Raw genomic sequence first — 26096 nt, 5'->3', positions numbered from 1 at the left:
AAATTGATATTGTGGCGAAAAAATTTCCAATTTTTTTTCAAAAAAAAACCCAATTTTTTTAAAAAGGTTTTTCTTTATTTTTTAATATTTTAATTTTCTGGGTTGGACTCTTAAAATGACCCAAAAAGAAAAAATTTTTCCCACGAAAAACACTTGAAAAAAAAAAGAAGAAGAAAAAAACAGGTCATATTAAGTGATCAATGTCAATTCAAGATCAAATGATACTTTCATGAGAAAAAGTTGTCTTAATTTTTAATTACAAGGTCAACTTTGATTGCCTATCTCAAGATTACTTTAAAAAATAAATTTGAATCAGGACATGATAATAATGACTTTTCAGTTTGATAGTGATCCATAACCTGAAAAATTATGCCAGGATGTCACAATTTGAACAAAGTGTGAAGTAATTGTTTCTGCATGATTGTAGTAATTAATGTAGGATATGCAAAACAACTGCTAACATAATAAGAATGCCAGATACTACTGTCCTAAAAACTCTTCATTCTGATGAGCTAAATATTTTATTTAAGCTGGTATAAAGTGTTTGACTATTTATGCCATTTCTTTATTCATTATTACAGACAAAAAAAATCGTTATCATAGAACCAGAAAACATGTTTGTCATTGTGTTAATTAACAAAGTATCACTCTATTACAAGTTACCACATTAAATAACAGTGCACATGCATTAACTTGTAGAAGTTTAAATTGCAGACAGCCTAAAATATTCAATAATTCAAATGACTTTCAATAAGTCACCCTGGTTATGATTATTCATACAATTCTTTAAATATAAAATATTCTTGAAGATAAATTCTATGTATGTGGATGTGTCATACTTTAAATGATGTTTTCAGTGAATTTAATTACAAATGTACATTGATAAGACTTCAGTAGAGAGGTACTAAGCCATACCTTTATAGTTTCAAGAATTCGTCCTTTGACCTCTTCTGAAAGGTCAATGTCCTGGACAACACACCAGTAACCTTTAGGGTGAAATGTGACAGGATATGAGAAGACGAGACCCTTTGGTACTCCATACCAGCCATTTGAACATACACCCAGTGAAAACATCTGACCTGACGGTGAACCATTACACCAGTGCATCAAGGTAGAATTGATAGCAAAAGCTTGAGACAAAACAGCCGCATGACCCATAGCCTCTTCTGCCTTGTTCTGTTTTGTTTTAACCAGTTCAATATACTCTGTTTCCAACCATTGGCGATCAAAGACCATCTCTGGTCCAGAAACTGAGAATGATTCAGGACCAATGATTGCACCGTCGTAACCATGAACTCGACTTTTTGAAACATCAATGTAATGTTGCCCATTAGGATTTCCCCATACGATCAAATCAACAACACCAGCTGTATTGACATGCAGTCTTTCGGCTATTATTGATTTTGCCTGGTTTTCAACCAGTCTGGATAATGCTACAAAGTTCTGTCTTGGAATATTTGGAGCATTTTTAATCATCATAGTTGCATTGAAGTTGTTTGGACCATGCCCTGCTATAAGCACTTTAACTGATTTGTCAGCCACTTTATCTATCACTTTAGCATAGTTAACAAAATGTTCTGAGTTTTCTTTAATCCATTCTTCCTTACTTTTGTCTCCTTGTAGAATTTCATCCAGTAAAATTATTGTGCTACAGTCTTTAAATGCTGCTGTAATATTTGTTTCAACTTTAATACCTCTCAAAAGTCCATGAGCAAGATCTTCAGTTTCCATTCTAACACCTTCCAAATATTCTTTCTTGTCACCATTGTCAAACAGGCGAACTTTCATTTCAACATCATTTCCTAGAACATCTCCTCTTGTAAGTGAATTAAGCAGAGCATAACATACATGTGATGAAGCATTTGTGATACAAACATTAACTGGTTGACTCTGTGCTCGGATTTCAGCATCCTCTTTATCCATTTCAGTTTTGATTTTTGCATTTTCTGCAGCAATTTTGGTCATGTCACTACTAACAAGTTGTGACTCAATACCGTAGTACCCCTGAGCATATTCCTGGAACTCGTTGGCACCACCAATGAGGACTCCTTTACCACCACGGTCAATTAGTTCACGCCAGACAAGAGGAGATTTCTCATGTTTCCAGCCCCTCTGCTGGCACACCTCTGAAAGCCAGGACTGAAAATAAAAGAATATAAATAAGTCATACAAACTTAAAATGTTAGCAATATCTTGATTTTTTTTTTCCTTTTAATTTTAATTTAAACATATATTTCATACACATTAACACATTCATACACATTTCATTAACCTGTAAAGCTTGTAAATTGCGATGTATTATAGCTAACAATTTGATTACAAAACATTTTAGCCCATGGTTTAAGATGACTGGCAAGAAAAGATTTGTTGAGCAGAGCATGTCATTCAGATAAAAAAATGTTTAATCTTAGTGCCATTATGGTCTAATAAACGAAATGGTCTATATAAGAACAAAATAATCTGATATGACATGCAAACATTGCATATTTGTAGTTTAAAATTTTCAAATAAATAATTTGATTGGAACCATTTGAGGAGGCAGAGTAGAGCAATGGACACTTTATCTGGGAGTTGCGGGTTTGACTTATCCTTCTAGATGTGCTATAGAGATTCATTTTTGGCATCCAAAATCCATGCTGACCAGTGAGAATTAACTGGTAGGAAGTGAGAAATAAAGGGAGACACAGGCAAAATTTTCATATTTTAGATTTCTATCCAATATTCTATAAATGTCATTGAAATGAATACACTAAGCAGTCTAGGGAACAAAATTTTTCTCCATATAAAGGAAAAAATGTTGGTTTCCTAACATGACCCACGCGGGTCAAGTTGGAACATTTAGATTTCACCATAGTTATCACCGTGAACTATAAAAACGTAAAAGAACCTGTCATAATGAGCGACTTAGGCTTGTTTTAATCTTACAATAACCACAATACTGCGAATTCACTTATATTCATGGGCATGAAATTTCATGGTTTTATCAAAACCGACATTTTCGTGGGTTCTTAACTTCGTGGATTTTCAATTTCTTGTAAAAGTAAAATAAAATAAATAACCTAATGCAAAGTAATCTTACACTTTATCGCTGTGCATTTTACTTACCGTATGTATATATCTTTATGTATCACACAGCGCTTGTCAATAAATTTAATCCTTGCCTCTGGGCATTATTAAAATTACACAAAAATCGGCGAAAAAGCGCCAATGCATGTTTGTAATATATATAGAATAGAGACATGGCAAGAAGTAATTTGATAAAGGGATAAAATTTCGTTGGATCTTGAATTTGTGAATTGATCTACCCACGAAAACCAATTCGTGCCCCAAGAATAATAATGATTTTACAGTATTTGTTTTTTTTAAATTCTAGGGATTGTAATTGTCAAATGACTTGTTTTAAAACTACTCGTTAGTTCTGTCTGTGTCGTCATTTCGTTCAACATATGTAGACTTATTTACGTTTTAAACTCACATTATAAAGTATTTATACAGAAAAAAAACATGCTGGGACTATAATCACTTTTAAAAACTTCATTTCAGCGTAAGTTAAGTAAATATGGTAAATTTAATATTTTGTCATATATTTGCCTGAGTATCCCTTTAACCTAGGAAGCAGTCATCTGGTTTGACTAATAAAGTGTTTTTGTTTATGTCCCCAAATAGGAGCTAGTGATTTACAGGAAAACAAAACAAAACAAAAATACCTTCCATTCTGCTGGTGTTTTGACAATCTTATGCAGTTTAAAATCTGGCAAATTGATAGAAAGTTTGTCTCCCAATAATTCTGCTCGTGCAAAATATGGACAATCTGAATGACCTAAAATTAAAAAAAAAAATTAACATTATTGACTTGAAGTCACAATAATGAATGATGAAAAAACCTTGAAATATGACATATATATACTTCTGTCTCTTATTTTTTCTAAATCTTGTAATAAGCTTTACTGCTCTGTATACATGTACCTTATAGTTATGCTTTTCCCTTGATGGGAAATCACAAATCAATGAGAATAAGGCATAGGTCTAGTATTGAAAAAGAGTCAACTCGGCCCTATACCAACTCGGCACGGGTCAACTCGGCACGGGTCAACTCGGCCCACTTTAAAAAAATATATTTAACGTAGTAATATTAAAAAAAATATCAAACAAAAACATGTTTACTTAATATCATAATTAAGCTTCTAATTAATTGCAGGTGGTCACTAATCAATTTTAAATGAATGCGTCAATCATAATTATCACCTAATTAATCGGTATCCTTACGAACACACTGATTGATAATAATAATAGCCTGTGACAATAAGAGTCCCTTTAATGTCTTTAACCAATTTCAGTTAATTTGTTTGTAATTGTCAAAAGCTGAAAATTAAGTCCGTGTATTATACATAATTACAAATATTACAAAAAATAGTGATTACACAAACCTAAATATAAATAATTGAAAAGTGGGCCGAGTTGACCCGTGCCGAGTTGGTATAGGGCCGAGCTGACCCGGGGGCCGAGTACGTTTTAGGGCCGAGCTGACCCGGAATCCTTGTATTTCATAAAATACAGATGTCAAAACAAAGTCCATTGTTTTGAAATAGATCTAGCCTGCTAGTCATAATCATAATTGATTGTTAAGCAGTATGATGTAGATGTAGATGTAGATAATATATCTATATGTATTGTGGACAAACCAGTTCTTAAACTTCTAAGCATTCAAGAGCTTTTTAAGTATAAATAAAAATTAATCTTTAAAAAAAATCTTTACATATGTAACATTTCTGTAAACATTGACTGAAATTCAACAATTAAAACAGCTCTACATTTTGTATTTCCATGTTAGAAAGGCACACACCTCTTTTGAAAATACCAATTTGTTTGAAATTATGAAACATGTAAGTAATCATATATATGAAATGAAAAAATCTGTCCGGTCACTCCCTATGAAATGTTTTCATTTTACAGCAGCAGACATGTCTGTCAGAAACTAAGCTTTTATGCACACAAGTTTATGACATCATAGTCCCTTCTAGTAAAAAAAAAAACAAAAAAAACAGCTCATGGTTGAAAGGTTTGAGAATACATTTAGGTTGGGTGTGAGATTAAAGTTAGATCTACTTATACGATAAATTTTTATCACATGCCTTTCAGACAGAAAATTGACAAAGCTAAATGACCAATAAACATCGGCTAATAAACAAAATATCCCGATGTCTCTTTGACAAGTGTAATCAATTGGAATAACACACTCTTAGTCCAATAATTTGATTATGACATAAGTTGGAAAACCGGAAAAAAATAAAATAATAAATCCTAAGTTTACCAGCTATTACAAACTTCGCCATCTTCGTTTTGCCTAGGTAACCATGGTAGCGTCTGCCTAATTGTTCAAAGTATTCCGAATACATTCTAGACTGGGTTTCTATTACTCATCAAAGTCTCCTAAACGCTTATTCGCTATCGTTAGAATAATAACTGGTAAATCGTGTACAGTCAGAATTAAAGAAAATGGCTAAGTCCAGAAAACGTGGTGCACCATCCAATATTGCATTGGATGCGTCTAAGCAAAAACAGTTTAATCAAACAGTTCAAAGAATACAAAAAGATGTATGTATACTTATCTTTAAAGTAAAATATTCTTTTAGTAATGTCATAATTTGCCTGTATAAAACTCTATCCGTTAAATCATCATATTTCGCGACGAATTTTGCCAAAAAAATTTACTTATTATGTCTAGCTAATAAGTCACTGATCCTGAACTATTTCAGCACTCGCGCATATTTATACGGGGAAGTCATAGACCGGGCCCGCGAAGCGGGTCCGGGCTTTGGCTTGCACGGCTAAAGACTACACGTGTATATGTAAAAGAAAATCAAATAGAAAAAATTTTAAAAAATATAGAATTCTATACCTATCAATGAAATTTTCAGTTTCAGTTCTAGTCGGGCGCCGCCATTTACAATGTAACTCAATGATAATGGGCGGGGTATTCCGATAACGGAACAAATCTCAACTTTTCGGATTAATGATAATCGTCGAGTGTGCCCACAGACGCTTGGGGTTTGGAGCTCAAAACGCCTTTAAAATCCAAATAAAATGCATATTTGTCAATCCCAGGACATGTACTGATCATATATATCAAAAAATCTTAATATATGCCGTTTTGAAAAAAAAATCATATTTCAACATCTATAATAATACACAAGATAAAAATGTTCGCCGGAAAAAATCCGCACCCCTACCGTCATAATCACCATGTATTTTAATCCATTTCCAATATTTTCACATAATCCTTTGGTCCATCGACACAGAAGATATAATTCTTCACGATGATGGTCAATTTTAAACTTCAACGGTAATATAAACAACGCAACAGCCGAAATAAACATCAATATTCTCGCCGTTTTTTTTTCAACGACAAAAACTTTCGATAAATTCAATGGACCAGACGGCTATGAACGAAGCTATCCGATTATGTGGCCCCAGCTTTGCCGTGTGCAAAATGCGCAGCGCTTTTAAGTTTGGGAACCACATAATCGGATAGCTTCGTTCATAGCCGTCTGGTCCATTGAATTTATCGAAAGTTTTTGTTGTTGAAAAAAACGGCGAGAATATTGATGTTTATGTCGGCTGTTGCGTTGTTTATATTACCGTTGAAGTTTAAAATTGACCATCATCGTGAAGAATTATATCTTCTGTGTCGATGGACCAAAGGATTATGTGAAAATATTGGAAATGGATTAAAATACATGGTGATTATGACGGTAGGGGTGCGGATTTTTTCCGGCGAACATTTTTATCTTGTGTATTATTATAGATGTTGAAATATGATTTTTTTTCAAAACGGCTTATATTAAGTTTTTTTGATATATATGATCAGTACATGTGCTGGGATTGACAAATATGCATTTTATTTGGATTTTAAAGGCGTTTTGAGCTCCAAACCCCAAGTGTCTGTGAGTGTGCCGAGTGAAAACGGTAGCGGTGCATGTAATACCGAATAACACCTTTAAAACGGAAAGAATGAAAGGAATTTTTAACGACTTCCCCGTTCATAGGCCTTGCCTAATTTCATATTATCATAAACCTGGTAATTGGTCTCTTTCATCAAGCCCTCTAGCACAGACACTTCTAGAGTCGGACCCTAATCCCTAAATTTATGTATAGTCTAGAGATTTATAGATTTTCAATAATATGAAAAAGGCAAAGCCTCAAAGCGAGCTCGATGCACTTTTTACGTGAAATAGTATGAAATAATCGCTCAATTTTATTTCAAATGCAGTAACGAGTGCGTGTGACGTCACACGTACTGTGTTAAATATGGCTCCGCCCCTGTCTAGAAATGAATAACGAGTTTTGAAAACGTTGATAAAACTTTGTTTATTTTGTTTCACTCTATAATTTTTCAAGCGAAATAAAGATTATCTAAAGTGAAATAAATGTAAAACTTAAAACGTTTGCGACATTAAAATAGCGTACTTGATTTGTTTGTTTTGCACGTGCTGTTTGGCGCTACATTGTGACGTCAAGTAAACAATACTTTAAACGTCTGTACAGCGTTAACGACTGAATAAAAGATATTGGTGTTCGGATTCATTTTCTTAATTAGACCATTTTCTTTCATTCTAGATAGTTTTCACAACAAAATTCGACAAAAAATTGTTCTTATTTATCAGATTTTTCAAACAAAATGGCGCCTTCAATTATTATTTTTTATACACAGCTTCCGTTATTCTGGTTCCCTGTCCAACTATGGTTCCCATAGACGTGCGCGGGTGACCAGTCTAGACATCCGTTTTCAGTCAGAATTCCTCAGTTTTTATCGTTATCTTTAAATTCGAAAGGTTGCGATGTGTCCAATTCGATACTTTGGACGAAAGTTTTCAAAACCATCACTTAGCAGGTACTCTCGTTACCGTAAAGCTCGCTTTGCGAGCAGGCCCTTCGGGCCAGCTCGTCGTGCTCGCTATAAAATATGCTGTTTTAGTTGAAAACTTTTAAGTCGGGGTAAAATGAAATTAGGTAAAGCCTATGAACGGGGATGTCGGGTTAAAAAAATTGTTCATTTTTCCATTATAAAGGTGTCCTTCAGTATTTCATGCATCGCTTCTGCTTCACTTGGAATTGGACGATTATCACATTTAGGATTTCATGATATTTACGGATAGTTTGTAAATTTTTGGACGATCCATAATTTTACAGATTTTCTTATCTGTAAATTAACAGACATTCAGTAAGAAAATAGTAGAAGTTGCATTAAAATTTAAAACCGCAGGTTAAAACAAATAAGGTTACATATTATATGATTAAATGTAACAGTATGTTAAGATTCAGAACAATTTGGTGACTTCTGTTTTTCACTTTTAACAAAAATTTCAAAATCATCATATAAAGATGTAACACACCCTTTACCTTTGTAAATATAAACAATCAATAGAACAACTTGTTTTTGCTGCGGATTTTATTGTAAAACTAAAAACGGCAAATTTCACATTGAATATCTGTAAATTTATGGATTGAAAAGTCTTTAAATTTCTAGACTGTCTATAAATTTACTGACAGTCCATAAATATCATGAAATCCTAGACCTGATTATTATTAATCCGAAAAGTTGCACTTGTTCCTTAATAGGAATACCCTGCCCATTACCATTGAGTTACATTTAAAATGGCGGCGCCCATCTAAAACTGACACTGAAATTTCATTGATAGGTATAGAATTCTATATATTATTTTAATTGTTTTCTTATTAGATTTCCTTTTAAATATACATATGTAGTCTATAGCCGGGCAAGCCAAAGCCCTTTGACTTCCCCGTTATAAGGCCTAAAAAAAATTGTTGTGTTTCCGGTGGCCCGACCGATTCTATTTTTTAGCGCCGACCCAAAGTTTTTTATCGATGTACAAAAAAAAATGGCGCCCGTACCGAAGACGGGTTTTAGTATTGCGAGTCGACAACGATGTGAGGCACATACGATTCGTGTTCCAATTACGTATTAACGCGCACCGGCTAATATGGCGGCACAACAAGCAGCCGAAGTGTCACTGCTGGCGATTTTCTTTAAAAATACGATCATAGTTTGGCAAAACAGGAAATCAAATTAATAGACCAAAGCAAAACCGCTCAAAACATTTTTCGGATGTGCATGGTCATGTTAAGAGTGATAATATTAAAATTGAAGCCAGTTGTTCGGTAAGAATAAAAAAAATGAAAACAAAAGTCGAGTCATGCCACTGGTAAAATTTATTTCAAAATATAAGATTGAAGACTAGGTTTGGTAGTCTAACAGTTTTAAGTACTTTTATATGCTATAGAATATAATTTAAAGTCCATATAATCCGTATCTGACATATCTGCAATCGTTGATTGACTAAAAAAGAAAAAAAGTCCACCTACCGACCCCACTTTTTTTCGCCTCGCCACCAGAAACACATCAATTTTTTTTTTAGGCCTAATATATATTTTTTCTAAATAATTTTACGAATGATATTTGGCCAGATATTGGATAGATGTATCAGAAATTAATTCACCTTTAATTAGTAATTTTCATAAACAGGTGTAAATTTTGTGATTAAATAAGTCTGTGATTAGATAGCATGCATATGCAATGCTGAAAAACAGCAGTGCTGCATCATTGAAAGAAATTTTCAGTGCCCGCTAAAAGTAATTAAGATAAAAAGAATTATTACAAATGTATCTATTTGTCCAAAGAATCGAGTTAATACTGTTTCAGTTTATTTCTCTTCGTATTTTCGCTTGAACTTTACATTAATTATTACAGTAATTAGTGCTGTCCTTGATTCAAGGCAAGGCATATCAAGGATATATCGATATCGGTTGACAAATATCAACACTACACCAATATCCATAATTACCTAAAATTACTTGTCTGTAGGGCTGTCATTGATGAAAAATTTTGTATTGATGTATAGAGAGACAAATATCGATATATTGACTTTGACAGTAGATACAATGAAAAACATGTAACTATGTGTTATAAATTGGGAGACAGAAACAGAGTTTGTTTTTTTCTTTTATTTTTGTCACTGACATTTGAAAACAGAGTTTTACGTTTAAGTTAGCCAAGAAAACTGGAAAAAAGTGACTTCTCTTATAAGGCAAAGTAGAGAGGTATATACAGTAACAGAAATTAATAATTTTAGCTTGTATCCATATTTAAAAGAGTGTATTGATATTGTATCGGATGATAAATATTGTTGATATATCAATATTGCGATAATTAATGATAGCCCTACTTGTCAGTCATTCACTTTTATACCTGTTTAAATGATTTCAGTTTACAACATGTTCTGTTCAGTGTCTTGTTTATAAAAGCCCATAGCATGACTTTTATCCAGACCATTTTTAGCTCGACTTTTTTTTTTTGAAAAAAAAAAGTAGAGGTATTGTTATAGTCAGGTCGGCGTTGCCGTTGCCGTCCGAAAACTTGTACCTGGATCATAACTTTTTTATTTCTTGGTGTATTGTCTTCATACTTGGCCACAACAACCCTTGGGACAAGACCTTTCAGTAGACCACACTAACCTTGACCTTCATCCATAAATGACCTTGACCTTCAAGGTTAAAAGTCCAATTTTTGCTTGTTCATGATGTTATTGGCTGTTACTTTGTTATTTTTGAATGGATTGTCTTCAAACTTGAACATAATAATCTTCAAGGATATCCCTTAAAAATAACCAGTCAGACCTTGACATTCACTCATCAATGACCTTGACTTTGAAGGTCAAATTATTGAAATTTTCATTTTTTTGGCTATTATTGGCTGTAACTTTGTTATTTTTGAATGGATTGTCTTCAAACTTGAACATAATAATCTTCAAAGATAACTGTTAAAAATATACCGAAAGACCTTGACCTTCACTCATTAATGACATTGCCTTTGAAGGTCAAATTATTGAAATTTTCATTGTTTTAGCAGTAACTGACTGTAACTTTGCTATTTTTGAAGGGATAAACTTCATATTATAACAGAACATTCTTAAGGACCAGACCTTGTTGTTTATCAAACCCAAATTTGCTTGGGCTCTTTAATGACCTTGACCTTGAAGGTTATATTACTGAATTTTCTCAGATTGTGCATTTATTGGTGTGTGTGTATGTATAGTATATGTATTATATATATATATATATATATATATATATATATATATATATATATATATATATATATATATATATATATATATATATATTATATATATATACAAAAAATGAAAACAAGTGCCGGAAAAAAAGTCACATATAAATAAAACAAAAAACACAGTCCATGAGTTAAACTTATTTATTTGCCAACCGGTTTCTCTTATGATCATCAGGGCAAAAAATAAAATGCCCTGATGATCATAAGAGAAACCGGTTGGCAAATAATTAAATAAGTTAACTCATGGACTGTGTTTTTGTTTTATTTATATATATATATATATATATATATATATAAATGTGTGTGTGTATATATATACATATATGCAGGTATATATATATATATATATATATACATATATATACATGTATATAATTGCGTCATGTTTTTCTATTTTTAGAAATTGCGTCATTTTTTTCTATTTTCAGAAATTGCGTCATTGTTGCTATTTTTAGAATTTGCGTCATTTTTTTCTATTTTTATCCCCCGCCGAAAATTTTCGGCGGAGGATATAGTAATAGTCTCCGTCCGTCCGTCCTTCTGTCCGTCCGTCCTTCCGTCCGAAATTTTTGTCCGGAGCATATCTCTAAAAGTATTTGAGTTATCAACTTGAAACTTCATAGGTGGATAGACCTCATTGAGGAGGAGTGCAGTGCACAAGAATGATAACTCTACCTTGCATGATTTTTGAGTTATTGCCCTTTGTTATTTTTCAAAATTGATTTTTGTCCAGAGCATAACTCCAATAGCCTATGAGATATTAACATGAAACTTCATAGGTGCATAGATCTCACTCAGGAGGTGTGCAGTGCACAAGAATGATAACTCTTCCTTTCATAATTTTGAGTTATTGCCCTTTGTTATTTTTCATACCTAATTTTTCACCTGAGTGGAGCATAACTCAAAAAGTGTTTGAGATATCAACATGAAATGTCATAGAAGGATAGATCTTATTGAGGAGAAATGTTGTGCGCAAGAATGATAACTCTTCCCTATACAATTTTTTGAGTTATTGCCCTTTGTTGTTTTTTTCATGCTATTTTGTCCAGAGCTTATCTGAAAAAGTATTTGAGGTATCATCTTGAAACTTCATAGGTGGATGGATCTCATTGAGGAGGAGTGCAGTGCTAAAGAATGATAACTCTGCCCTGCATTATTTTTGAGTTATTGCCCTTTGTTATTTTTCAAAATTAATTTTTGTCCAGAGCATAACTCAAAAAGCCTTTGAGATATCAAAATGAAACTTCACAGGTGCATAGATCTCACTCTGGAGGTGTGCACTGCACAAGAATGATAACTGTACCTTCTATAATTTTTGAGTTATTGCCCTTTGTTATTTTTCAAACTTAATTTTTCAATTCAATTTTTTTCTCAAAAAGTATTTGAGGTATCAACTTGAAACTTCATAGGTGGATAGATTTTACTGAGGAGGGATGCAGCACACAAGGATGATAACCTACCCTGCATTATTTTTCAGTTATTGCCCTTTGTTATTTTCAGCCATCAGTATTCACATAGGTTTAAAATCTTAAATCACTATTGCCATCAGTTTTCATTACCAAAAGACCTCTTAAAATGGAATTATTCTGCTCTACTACATATACATTCTTCCAATGAGCAAACACATTCGGCGGGGGATGGCCATGTTGACATGGCTCTTGTTAGAAATTGCATCATTTTTTTTTTCTATTTTTAGAAATTGCGTCATATTTTTCTATTTTTAGAAATTGCGTCATTTTTTATATATTTTTAAAAACTGCGTCATGTTTTTCTATTTTTAGAAATTGCGTCATTTTTTTCTATTTTTAGAAATTGCGTCATTTTTTTTCTATTTTTAGAAATTGCGTCATTTTTTCTATTTTTAGAAATTGCTTCATTTTTTTTCTATTTTTAGAAATTGCGTCATTTTTTCTATTTTTAAAAATTGCGTCATTTTTTCAATTTTTAGAAATTGCGTCATTGTTGCTATTTTTAGAATTTGCGTCATTTTTTTCTATTTTTAGAAATTGCGTCATTGTTGCTATTTTTAGAAATGGCGTCATTTTTTCTATTTTTAGAAATTGCGTCATGTTTTTCTATTTTTAGAAATTGCGTCATTTTTTCTATATTTAGAAATTGCGTCATTGTTGCTATTTTTGGTAATTGCGTCATTTTTTTCTATTTTTAGAAATTGCGTCATTTTTTTTTCTATTTTTAGAAATTGCGTCATTTTTTCTATATTTTTAGAAATTGCGTCATTGTTTCTATTTTTAGAAATTTCGTCATTTTTTTCTATTTTTAGAAATTGCGTCATTTTTTTTATTTTTAGGAATTGCGTCATTTTTTCTATTTTAGAAATTGCGTCATTGTTGCTATTTTTAGAAATTGCGTCATTGTTGCTATTTTTAGAAATTGCGTACTGTTGCTTTTTTTAGAAATATGCTTAATGTTTCTATTCATATATATACAAAATATATTAACAAAACTAATGTGACAAGACAGACCAACTAAATTTATAAAAAGGAAACATCAATATATGTTCAAACCTTTCTATGTTTGCGTTTAGAAAAAGTAAAAAGTCGAGCGTTGCCCCCGCCCGGCGGTGGCTCTTGTTAGTCATCATTGCTGTGAAATATTTCCAGTATATAAGTAGTAGATAAAAGCCAAAAACTGTCCAATATGTAAAATATTGAATATCATGAGGCGCGTAGCGCAGAAGGGAATTCAATATTTTACTTATTGGTCAGTTTGAGGCTTATATCTTACTTAAATTACTACTTTTACTATCAAATATCATGTTATCAATCGAAATTTAGAAATAATGTAATTTGTGCTAGAAATGTACAATATTAATGCTTTAGCAATTATCTTTTTCTTACTTGCAAAACCCTAGGTAGCCTCTTGAATAACAAAATGTCCGTAGCATGAAATTTTCGCGTTTTGAAATATGACCAATTATGTACATGAACACAATGATATACACAAAATATACCAGTTACACAAAATGTTGAACTTAACACACATACAGTATACATCAATTTACATTGGGGATTTTACAAGAAATAATAAAAATGAAATGTTTTCAAATTTGTGTTGAATCTCGAATATTTTGAATGATTGAAGAAGAATTTATACTGATAATTTAGTGTTAAAATGATATTTTTCTTACTTTACTACAACTATCAAGGATGTAAAATGTTGTGTAAGAATTGCCATTAGTGTGAATTTTGGATATTAACGCAACGAAATGATATTTTCTTATTTTTGAATTGGTATATGTCATACCACAGGAGTCTGGAATCGTTTCTATATATACGCAGTCAAATATAGCCGCTTTTGTTTTAAATAGATGTATTTATTTTCTCTATTGTATTTATTTGAATAGCTGACCATTATACTTACTTGAAAAGTTGACCTAACTGAAACATAATGTACATACAAAAAGCAAATCAAGTATGATTGTCATGTAAACGTATATTTAATAAAAAAGAAGAAGAAAAAACTGACAATAGACAAGAAATTAAACAATCCCATAAAAATCTTTCACTTGGAAAGCGTAAACAGTGATAAGATGTAAAGAACTTGAAAATCGAAAATCAGTAGGCTTGGAATAATAATTCGTTAAATGAGCAAGATAACAATTATTGCTCTTTTCGTAAAATTATGCAAAATGCGTAATGGGCGAATAAAAGACGTTGCATCATGCCTCGTGTTAACCTCTGAGATAAGAGGTTACATTTTACTTAATAATTAATCGTTTTGTTTTTATGTTTTTGATTTATTTTTTTTTTTTTTGGGGAGGGGGGGCGGGGATTTTACACAAAATCCTGTGGTCGTACAAGATTCTTTCAAGACACGGAACGCTGTCTAATATTAATGTGTTACACGATTAATATTGGACTTACACATTAATATTGGACACCTACCTGTACTGTATTAAAAATACAGTACGGTCAGAACAAAGGAATGACGTCATAGTAGTAATTTAACAACAGATAATGTTAGACATGGACACCTTCTGTATGGCTAGCCATTGCCTATTTTAAAATATATAAAAAATTCTGTACCAGCTTTGACTATATTAATAAAATTCATGAAGTAATTCAAAGCCAGATTTTTAATGGCATTATTAGTTTGTTGCTCAAGGTCTGTAGAATTTATTTTATATGTGAGTTAATTACCCTTAATATAGTGTTTGTTTAGATGTAACATCAATTATAATTTACCTTTTTAAGGAGGTAACTGTTGGCCAGTCTGTGCCAGGTGTTGTGTATGTATCACATCTACCATGGGGATTTGAAGAAAAGCCTCTACGAGAATACTTTCGTCAATTTGGTACTATCAAGCAATTACGGTTGTCCAGAAGTAAAAAGGTATGCTTTATAATCCCATTATTATGATCATTTTCAGTCCTATTTGTCTGTTTGCATCTAGGGTTACTAGAAATGGTTTGGAAGAAACAGCCTACAGGTTTATAAATACAAAATTTTGTAAAGTTAGTAGTTGATGTCTGTCCTCTTACATATGAATGAAAATCTCAATGAAATTGGTTTTGCTTATTGCATCTTGTTTAATTGTTCATTTTAATTAAATTATTGTAGGGAGTAAGTTACTCTCATGTTACCTTATATTTGGTCAACATGGTCCTCTCTTCCTGTTTCAAAAGCTTACTCTGAAATTAAAGATGTTTTCCCACAAACAAACTTTTCAGTAGCAGCTTTGAAATTTGAAGATCAACAGGTTGACAAATCTATTGTGATTTGTGAAGCTTTAATGTTTAGTTTGTTTGTACTTGGAGTTATGCTAAAAAAAACATTATTTTGTGAGTTCCGTAAAACAGCTATTGTAAATATGAAATTGAACATTACTTACATACTAACTATGTTAATATCAAATACTTATTAATAGAAGACATTTATATATATTTCAGACAGGAAATCCCCGTGGTTTTGCCTACATACAGTTTGGCCATGATGATGTGGCAAAGATTGTCGCTGAAACAATGAATAACTATCTTATGTTTGGAAAATTGATTAAATGTGAGACTTCTTTTTCTGTTAATGTGTACAATTAATTCAGGGCAATTATCATCAGACTCGTGCAATGTTTAAAATATATTTACATATACATGCTGTATGAAAACACTTACAGAGACATTAATACTCGTAACCGTTATTATTTTGTAATAACACTTCCATAAACTTATTGAATATGTTAATGATAAAAAAGTGTATTTATATTGTTAGGTATTTATTTAGTTCGTTATGGTAATTAATACAACATGAACTTGAAATGATAATTGTCCCATTGTATGAGTATAACAATTAAGGGATGTAAAAGATACCTGCAAATGAACTTGAAATGATTATTGTCCCAAAACCCTGCAAATCTTAACATGTCTTAATAACATCACATTTATTAGTCCCCTACTGGTTTAACCGGAGGGGACTTTAGGTTTACCCTCCGTCCGTCCGTCAGTCCGTCCGTCCGTCCACAAAACTGGATCCCGCGATAACGCAAGAAGTACTGAAAATATTTTTATGAAACTTGATATATGGATAGATGGCAGTATGGAGATTATGCACGTCTTTTTCTTTTCTTCCTATGTTGAAAATTCTGGTTGCTATGGCAACAAATAGCCTGAATTTCAAAATTTCTGATTTAAATTTTTCAGCTTTTTCATTTTAAGTTCTTTATTTTATAAGGTGTTTATTTCAAACTTTAAATATAAGTTTCTGGTCATCAACCACATCATATGTGACAAGGTTTACAACTCTAGCACAAAAATAATCAGTATTACCTCCCTTGAACTTATATTTTTTATGGAAAAAAATGTCTTTTTAAAATAACTTCTTTATTTCCTAATGTATCTACTTCAAACTTGATATATATGTTTCTTATTATCACTCAACATTTTTGAGAAGGATAAATACTTTACCAAGACTATTTCCAGAATTATGTCCCCCTAAAACTTAGATTTTTTTCGAGAAATTGGTATTTTTCACTCCAATGTCTTCATGCCTTATAGGATTTACTTTAAAATCCCACATCGTAATAATATGACAAGGTTGTATAAACATAATTTCCTTACTAGGCAGGGAAACTTAACACATTACTGTGATATAGACAAACTTAGAACTCAAAAGATTTAAGTTCATTCATGTCATTCATTCACTGGTAAAATTGAATGGCCAATGGCCCATCAGAATGTTGCTGGGGTTCTAACTGGTAGGGAACTTATGGATTGCTTGCAATACTATGATAATTGCTTGTTATGTTTATGCCACATAAAAAGTGAGAACAAAGGCCAGCATGACAAAAACACTGTTCGCAAAACCCAACCAAAAAAAAGGAATGTTGCATTAGAAAATTTACTTTGTAAAGATAAAGATTTATTGAAAATTTATCTGCAGGTAAACATTTACCTGTATATGAAAAAATTCTCTGATATGAAAATGATTATTTCTCTTATTGTATGTATGTTATATTAGAAAATTTCCTTTCTTGTGATAATTTTGAAAAATTATTTACAGGTAAGCATTTGCTAAATCCACATCCAAAGACATTTAGAAATTGTAAAAGGCCATTTATAAAGCCTGAGGAAATTTCTGGTGCAATAGTTAAACATAATAAACAGAAGACTGCTGATGCTGTAGAGAAGAGCCAAAAGAAAATGATTGGCAAATTAGCCAAACTGGAAGCCAAACTCGCTGCTCAAGGAATCAAGTATAAGCTTGAAGATCCGGTAAGTTCATTTTTAGCTCGACTATACGAAGTATATGGAGAGCTGTCCTACTCGCCCCGGCGTCCGCGTCCAGATTTTAGATTAAAGTTTTGGTGCAGTAAAATATTTTTCACTATAACTTTGTCATTTCTTAAGGTATCAACTTCAAACTTCAAATATATGATCCTTATCATCAACCACATCATATGTGACAAGGTTCATAACTCTAGCACCAATATTTTCAGATTTATCTCCCCTTGAACTTAGAATTTTCCTTAAAAAATACTATTTTTTACTGTTACTTCCTTATTTCTTAAGGGATCAACCTCATACTTCAAATATATGTACCTTATCATCATCCCCATCTTATGTGACAAGGTTCATAACTCTAGCACCAATAGTTTCAGATTTATCTCCCCTTGAACTTAGAATTTTCCTCAAAAAGTACTATTTCTTACTGTTTCTTCTTTATTTCGTAAGGGATCAACCTCATACTTCAAATGTATTTACGTTATCATCATCCCCATCTTATGTGACAAGGTTCATAACTCTAGCACCAATATTTTCAGATTTATCTCCCTTTGAACTTAGAATTTTCCATAAAAAATATTTTTTTTACTGTTATTTATTTATTTCTAAAGGGATCAACTTCATACTTCAAATATGTTTACGTTATCATCATCCACATCTTATGTGACAAGGTTCATAACTCTAGCACCAATATTGCAAGAATTATCTCCCCATAAACTTAGATTTTTTACTAGAAAAATGTTATTTTTTATTATAACTTTTTTATTTTTAAAGGTATCTACCTCAAATTTCAAATACTTATTCCTTATCAACAATTACATTTTATGTGACATTGTTCATAACTCTTCATGCAATATTTACAGATTTATCTCTCTTTGAACTTAGGATTTTCTTTAAGAAATATAATAACTTCTTTTCTTTTTAAGGTATCTACTTCAAACTTCAAATATATATTTCTTATCATTACACAAATATTGTGTGACAAGGTCCATAACTCTAGCATGACTATTACTAGAATTATTCCCCTTGATCTTGGATTTTATGTTAACAAATATTATTTTTTTACTATAACTTAATACATAATTATACATAATTGATTTTTCTTTCATAGTTTTGTCCTTCTTACTGCGTCCAGTATTTTATTAGTCGAGCTTCGCTGTCTCCTGTGACAGCTCTTGTTTTATTTAAAACTGTTTATTCATTTATATAACAGTAATTCATTTACATAAAAGTCAAGTCTGTAATGCTGGATAAACTGTTTTGCACATGTATTTTGGTTGCTAAACCATACTTTTTAAAAAAAAAATTCCTTTTCTTTACTGAAAAAAATTAATAACCAATGTTTTTTTTTCACTTTTGGGGGAAGGGGGTCGGTGCTCTTTGGAGGGGGGAAAATGCAATAGGAGGGGGAATTTATTTGTTTACTTATTTTATATTGTTTTCTTTGCGGTGGAAAGGGGAGCAACTCTTGCAACACAAGTTATAAAATACGTCTCTTTTCCTTAATATACGGATCTAAAATTTGATGCGTTGTATGTTAAACTTGTTGGGACGCCAAGAGTAGCTCCCCTTTCCCTACCATAGAACGATTTGTAAACAACCTTGCTTAACAGTAACTCTTACAGGCATTAAATAAAACATTTTTCGGAAAAAATGATATTTATTGCAGATAAATTCGGGCTTCCATATAGGGGGAAATTTCGGCTTTGAGGAGGGAAAAAACATACTATTTTGAGGGGGTAATGGGGCCGAATTTTGTCGAATATTTTGGTGAAAAAAAACACTGATAACCATTATTAACTTGTGTAAAAGCTTAGTGACTTTACAGCAAAATAATCACTATTACTGGAACATGTATTATTAGGTTCAAAAACCCAAACTGAAACATCAAAGTATCTTAGGATTTAGGAATAGGACCGTTAGTATTTGATAGTTTAATTTTCAAGGTATTGTATTTGAAACAGTCTCGTTAGTATCAATAATTGGGAAAAACTTCTGCCTTTAATGATTCAACGGTCAATTTACCTACAGGATGATTACTAGTGGTTGGCATTTTACCATTATTGTTTAAACATATTTGAAAGTATCTTGAAGTTGAACATGTTCTTTAAAGCAGTTCTATAAAAGTTCTATCAAAGCCCTTTTTAAAGTATCTGCAATTCTAAGAAATGGTTTGACTAGTGTTGATATTAGAAAAGTATTTCTTTTTCAAATTTGTGAAATACTTACTGTGTAAGTACACGTATGTATATATTCTAGTTTAACATAAGTTATAATAGAAATTGAAAGTGAATGGCTTCCTTCTAATATATGATAAATGTATAAGTACATTTTTTGACTTTATAAAATAAGATATCTTGTTTCTTTCAGCATTTGGTTGAAGTTAAAGAACGTCTAAAAGTGAAGGCAGAGGACAGGAAAATTAAGAAAACTGAGGAAGACAAAAAGAAGATGGAAGAAAAAGAGGAGAGAGAAAAAAATGCTGCCAAAAACCCTACAGATAAAGATGAAAGTGATGATGATGAAGAGGAAAGTGATGAAGAAGAGGAAAGCGATGATGATGAGGATGAAGAGGAAAGCGATGATGACAAAAATGATGATGCAGAAGAGGAGTGTAAAGAAGTTCTTAAAACACCTGCAAATAAACAAAAAGGTCAGAATACAACTAACAATGAAAATCTGGAAAATAAGTTAATATCAAGTAGTCCAAAAGAAAGTAAAAGTACCAAGAAAACTGACAAAAGACAATCATTGATTCCAAAAGAAGCTGACACGCCTCAAGGGAAAAAGAATGTTGTAACTGAAGACAACAGTGATGATGAAATATCATTTAAGACTCCTCCGTCTTCAGTAAAATCATCTAAATTAGATTCTTCAACAAAGTCACTGAAGGGAATACCGGTGACAGATGAAAAGAGGTCACCAAAAAGAAAGCTGAATGAGACGACATTGAAAGCTAGAGGAGCTGCCACACCTGAACCTCTAGGTACAGGTAAAAAACTGAAGTTAACACCAGGACCAGCTGAGAAAAAAGAAAACAAAAAGATTAGTTCAATTAAGAAAGATGTAAATACACCTAAAAGCTCTGGCAGAACTCTGAGAGCTACTACATGTAAAAAGACATTACTCTCTGCAACAAAAAAGAAACAACTGAAAAAGTGATGCAATTTTTAATGTTGTTAAGTGTTTTTACTGCCTTGTAACATTTACTAAATAGATCAACTGAAATGAGAGTTAAATGAAACAATTCGGACAAAAAAAATATATATCCATCTCTTATATCAAAAATAATTTTATCATAAAGTTTTAAAATGGAATATTACTAAAGTTTAAAAAATAAAAAAAAATATTAAAATGAAATGATGGAAAACAATATTTGTGGTTATTGTTGTGATGTTTTTTGTTGTCCGCATGCTTGGACAAATAGGGAGAGCATCACTGATGCTCTGATGCATCAGATTAGTATTTCAGGGGTGGCTGGGTCGTTCCTATGTTGAGGTGTAATTCCTATGTGACAGTTGATCTCAGGCATTGAATCTAATGGTAATTTTTCTGGCAAAGTAGATTCAAAACATCATCTGGGGTCACTGGCTGAGAAATTGGTAATAACTTGTTAGTTATCCAGAAAAGTAGGTTAGGTGGTTCAATCAGAGATATGACCAGAAATATATAAAATCGGCATAAAACTAGAAAAACAAGAAAAATGATTTTTGGATGGTTTTGAATTTCTTTTTCTTTAGATCTGTATTATTAAGAACACATACTATAGATACCATAAGTGTTGAAAATCACAGCAATGCAAGTATAAAATACACTTCTGTACATTCATCAGCACACCAAAAAACAAGTAATAGTTGATGAACGGTGACAATGAAATTAAATAGAAAAAAAATAAATAGAAATAACCAATAAAGAAAACGCAAGATTATTAATGCATGTCCATCAAATTCATGGTTTCTATCATCTACCTAGTAAATGTGTGGAGACTTTATTTTGGGATTTTTATATGCTTGTTTGAAAAACTGGTATAGGAACACCCCTGGCGGTTGGGAGACATCAAATTTTGTCCGGGGCATATCTCCTACACACATGGAGGAACTTTAATGAAACTTCATAGAAATGTTCACCACTATAATAGCTGTTGTGTGTGCATGATTCAGGTCTCTACATGTAGGTCAAAGGTCAAGGTTTTAACCATTGTAAGGCAGTGTTGCTTGTAAAATTCAGGTCACTTCAGTCAGGGTCACTTAAAGATGTTGAAGTATACAGATTTTGTCCGGAGCATATCTCCTACATACATGGCGGGATTCTGTTGAAACTTCATAGAAATGTTTTTTTCACTATGAGAAGCAGTGTCACATGCATTAACAAGGTTTAGGTTAAAGGTTAACGTCACACTTAAGAGGTCATAGAGAAATGCTTGTTCGGAGCAAAACGTCTACATTCATCGGGGAATTTTAATATAATTTGTTCACCATTGTGAGGCTAAGCATTGCTCGCAAAATCCAGGTCTCTGCTGCCAAAGTCAAGGTCACATAGAGGATAAAAACAGAAGATGTGTACTGGGACCATTTAGTCCTCATATATTGATGAATTGTAACACAAATGATAACTATCATGACTACAAGTGTGACATGTGTAATTTAGGTTAAGCTCACTAGAGCTGATAAAATATCCAGATTTTGCCCAGAGCATATCACCTATATGCATATTTATAATGCCCACATCTCTGTCAAAAGCTTTTTTGACTGGCATATTATGTGACAATGTTGCCCTTGTTACAATGTGTAATGCACCGTTAACTAGCTTTATATATTCTCTTGCAAATCTTTGCAGCACTCTATATATGCTGCAACACATGTTTTATATATTCATATAAACAAACATAGATGGCGTTTTGAACAGTAGGAATCTTCAGGAAGCTCTTTTGTGGCTACTTTTTCTCTTTATTTAGTTTAGGTTCAGTTTATACTAATCTATTTTAGTTTGATTGTGTTGTAAGCTATAAGCTTATTGAAACACTCCCATCCTTTTATTTGCTTATAACCACCAAAATACAAAAATTTATGATGTCCATCGGTTCATCTATTTGTCTTCAGACTTTTGAAGGATATCAGATTTGTGTTTATATTTAACATGTAAGATTGTTATATCAAAACACTGTTTAAAGGTCAATTTTTACTGGAATCAACTTTAAAGTTCTCTGAGTAGGTGTCATATCAGTTTTTTCAAAGAAGAGAGGGTATATTGTTTTGCTAATGTCGGTCAGTCTGTCTGTCAGTAGTCGACATGGTTTCCGCTAATGATCTTGAAAACTATTCATCACAAAGTCTTTATATTTCACATAGTGATTGGTCATAACTAGTGGATGACCCATAATGATTTTTGGGTCACTAGGTCAATGTCACAGGGGCCTTAAATGTCAGGATGGTTTACGCTGATTATCTTGAAAATTATTCATCACAAAGTCTTCATAATTCACATAGTGATTGGTCATAACTAGTAGATGACCCCTTTTGATTTTTCCGCTCATTATCTTAAAAAGTTTTTGTCACAAAGTCTTCATATTTCACATACTGATTGGTCATAACTAGTAGTGGACCCTATTGTTTATCGAATATGAGCAAACTTGATAAAAGAGTACCAAAGAATGCTACAGACAAAGTTTGGTGATCATCCATCAATTAGTTCTATAGTAGAAGATATTTTTAAAAAGGTTTTTCTATTTTTAGCTTTAGCGGCCCCTCAAAGGGCCAATCAAATAAATATGACCAAACTTGATAAAAGACTACCCAAGAATGCTACAAACAAAGTTTGGTGATCATCCATCCATTAGTTCTGTAGAAATAGACATTTAAAGGTATTTCTCTTTTTAGCCCTAGAGACCCCTAAAAGGGGCCAATCAAATTAATATGAGCAAACTTGATAAAAGACTGCCCAAGAATGCTACAGACAAAGTATGTGATCATCCATCCATTAGTTCTGTAGTAGAAAATGTTTAAAGGTTTTTTCTATTTTTAGCTCTGTTGACCCCCTAAAAGGGGCCAATTGAAATGACAGTAGCAAATTCAAGTGTGACTGTCACAAGGATGCTACAGACCAAATTCGAAGTAAATCTGCCCATCAGTTTCAGAGAAGAAAACGATTGTTGACGCATGACGACGGACACCACAGCACCCCTTTGATACTATTAGCCATAGACAGAACCTTCAGTTCTTGTCAGCTAATAAGGGGCTCGCAATGTGACATTAAGATCTGAAAATAAGGGAATTTGTATTCACATAGGTTTTAAATCTGTAATCACTTAAGCCATCAATATTCACATAGGTATCAAATCTGTAATCATTTCAGCCATCAGTTTTCATTACCAAAAGACCTCTTAAAATTGAATTATTCTGCTCTATTCATATACATTATTCCAATGAGCAAACACATTGGCGGAGGATGGCCATGTTAACATGGCTCTTGTTCCATTTAATATTTGCATGTAAATAATTATGTACGTACCATGGCAATTAACACTTATCTGCTGCCTAATGAGTAAAGTTTGTGATCTCCTATTCCCAAGGCATAACAGTTTCAAAAGCAAACCCAATGGTAATCTTTATTTTTAGTACATCTATACCTAGCCCCAACTGAAAGTGGGGATTTCTCAATATCTCAATGGTTTAACAAAGACAATTGTTTTAAAAGGCATGAAAACTATAAGTAAAATGGTGAAATAATTTACTTTGTGTTCTTAATCTGAAAAAAAAAAGTTTTCCCAGTTGTATATGTAGCATTTCGATAAAGATACAATAAAAAGGTACAAGTAAAACTGGCAGGTGCATGAGGTCCAGGAGGCACTTGAGACGGTTTATGACTAATACCTTGGAATTATGGGTACCACAGAAATATGAGGCACCAGTATAGCTGCTGTTTTGTTTAATTTTATTATTGGTAATGAAATGATGTAGAAAGTTTAAACCAGGAGTTAATGTTGTATTAAGATTTAAAAGTAGATAAAACAAGATAAAGATATTGAGATAATATTAGCAAGGCTTTTTATTATACAGACGATGGTAAAGACCAACATCTATGCAATATCAGTCTGAAAAATCGGTTGTTCTTGCAGTCGAAATATTTAGACTAGAGAACACACCCAATATGTTCCCCCAACCCCCTTACTAAATAGAGGGAGCATCAGATTTGTTTGAAATCCTGTGGTCACTCGTTCCCACAGCTAATTTAGACATCATGTGGGTTATGTACCCAGTCCCTTGTGTAGAAATTGGTTATTACTGGTTAGTTATCCAGGAAAACAGGTAAGGGAAGGTGGACTGATCTTCGAGATATGACCAAAAATCTGTTAAAATTGGTATAACAAACCAAGCCAACAACAAATACCTTATATGGTGATACATTTTGAGGTGCTATCTGAGTGCAGGCATGTTTCTGATTTTTAGTCCCCTACCGGTTTAACCGGAGGGGACTTTAGGTTTACCCTCCGTCCGTCTGTCTGTCTGTCCGTCTGTCTGTCCGTCTGTCTGTCTGTCAGTCCGTCAGTCCGTCCGTCCACAAAACTGGATCCCGCGATAATGCAAAAAGTACTGAAAATATTTTTATGAAACTTGATATATGGATAGATGGCAGTATGGAGATTATGCACGTCTTTTTTTTTTCTTCCTATGTTGAAAATTCTGGTTGCTATGGCAACAAATAGTCTGAAAATATGGCAAATTTAACACATAAACTGGATCCAGTGATAACTCAAAAAGTACTGAAAATATTTTTATGAAACTTGAAATATGGGTAGATGGCAGTCTGGAGATTATGCACATCTTTTTCTTTTCTTCCTATGTTGAAAATTCTGGTTGCTATGGCAACAAATAGCCTGAATTTCAAGATTTCTGATTTAAATTTTTCAGCTTTTTCACTATATGTTCTTTATTTCTTAAGGTGTTTACTTCAAACTTTAAATATAAGTTTCTGGTCATCAACCACATCATATGTGACAAGGTTTATAACTCTAACACAAAAAATATCAGTATTACCTCCCTTGAACTTAGATTTTTTAGGGGAAAAAATGTTGTCTTTTTTAAATAACTTCTTTATTTCCTAATGTATCTACTTCAAACTTCATATATATGTTTCTTATTATCACTCGACATTTTTGAGAAGGTTAAATACTCTAGCAAGACTATTTCCAGAATTATGTCCCCCTTTAACTTAGAT

The 26096-nt window shown here is 32.3% G+C and overlaps 2 protein-coding genes across 2 annotated transcripts; one reads left to right on the top strand and one right to left on the bottom strand.

The window, feature by feature from the left end:
* Nucleotides 1–825: 825 nt before the first annotated feature.
* On the bottom strand, nucleotides 826–5436 carry LOC132731352 (putative malate dehydrogenase 1B). Its single transcript, XM_060717528.1, has 3 exons — nucleotides 5312–5436; nucleotides 3708–3820; nucleotides 826–2139 (listed from the first exon to the last, which is right to left on the bottom strand). Exons 1-3 carry the CDS (start codon nucleotides 5394–5396, stop codon nucleotides 841–843), a joined length of 1497 nt encoding a protein of 498 aa, XP_060573511.1. The 5' UTR covers nucleotides 5397–5436; the 3' UTR covers nucleotides 826–840.
* LOC132731354 (MKI67 FHA domain-interacting nucleolar phosphoprotein-like) lies at nucleotides 5437–21257 on the top strand. Its single transcript, XM_060717529.1, has 5 exons — nucleotides 5437–5595; nucleotides 15364–15501; nucleotides 16059–16167; nucleotides 17662–17873; nucleotides 20253–21257. The coding sequence occupies exons 1-5, from the start codon at nucleotides 5497–5499 to the stop codon at nucleotides 21042–21044; spliced, it is 1350 nt and encodes a 449-aa protein (XP_060573512.1). The 5' UTR covers nucleotides 5437–5496; the 3' UTR covers nucleotides 21045–21257.
* Nucleotides 21258–26096: the final 4839 nt, after the last annotated feature.

Source organism: Ruditapes philippinarum, unplaced genomic scaffold, assembly GCF_026571515.1.
Source record: "Ruditapes philippinarum isolate M1 unplaced genomic scaffold, ASM2657151v2 ctg3681_1_1_1_1, whole genome shotgun sequence".
NCBI lineage: Eukaryota > Metazoa > Mollusca > Bivalvia > Venerida > Veneridae > Ruditapes > Ruditapes philippinarum.
This window is presented reverse-complemented; position numbering and strand designations above follow the sequence as displayed.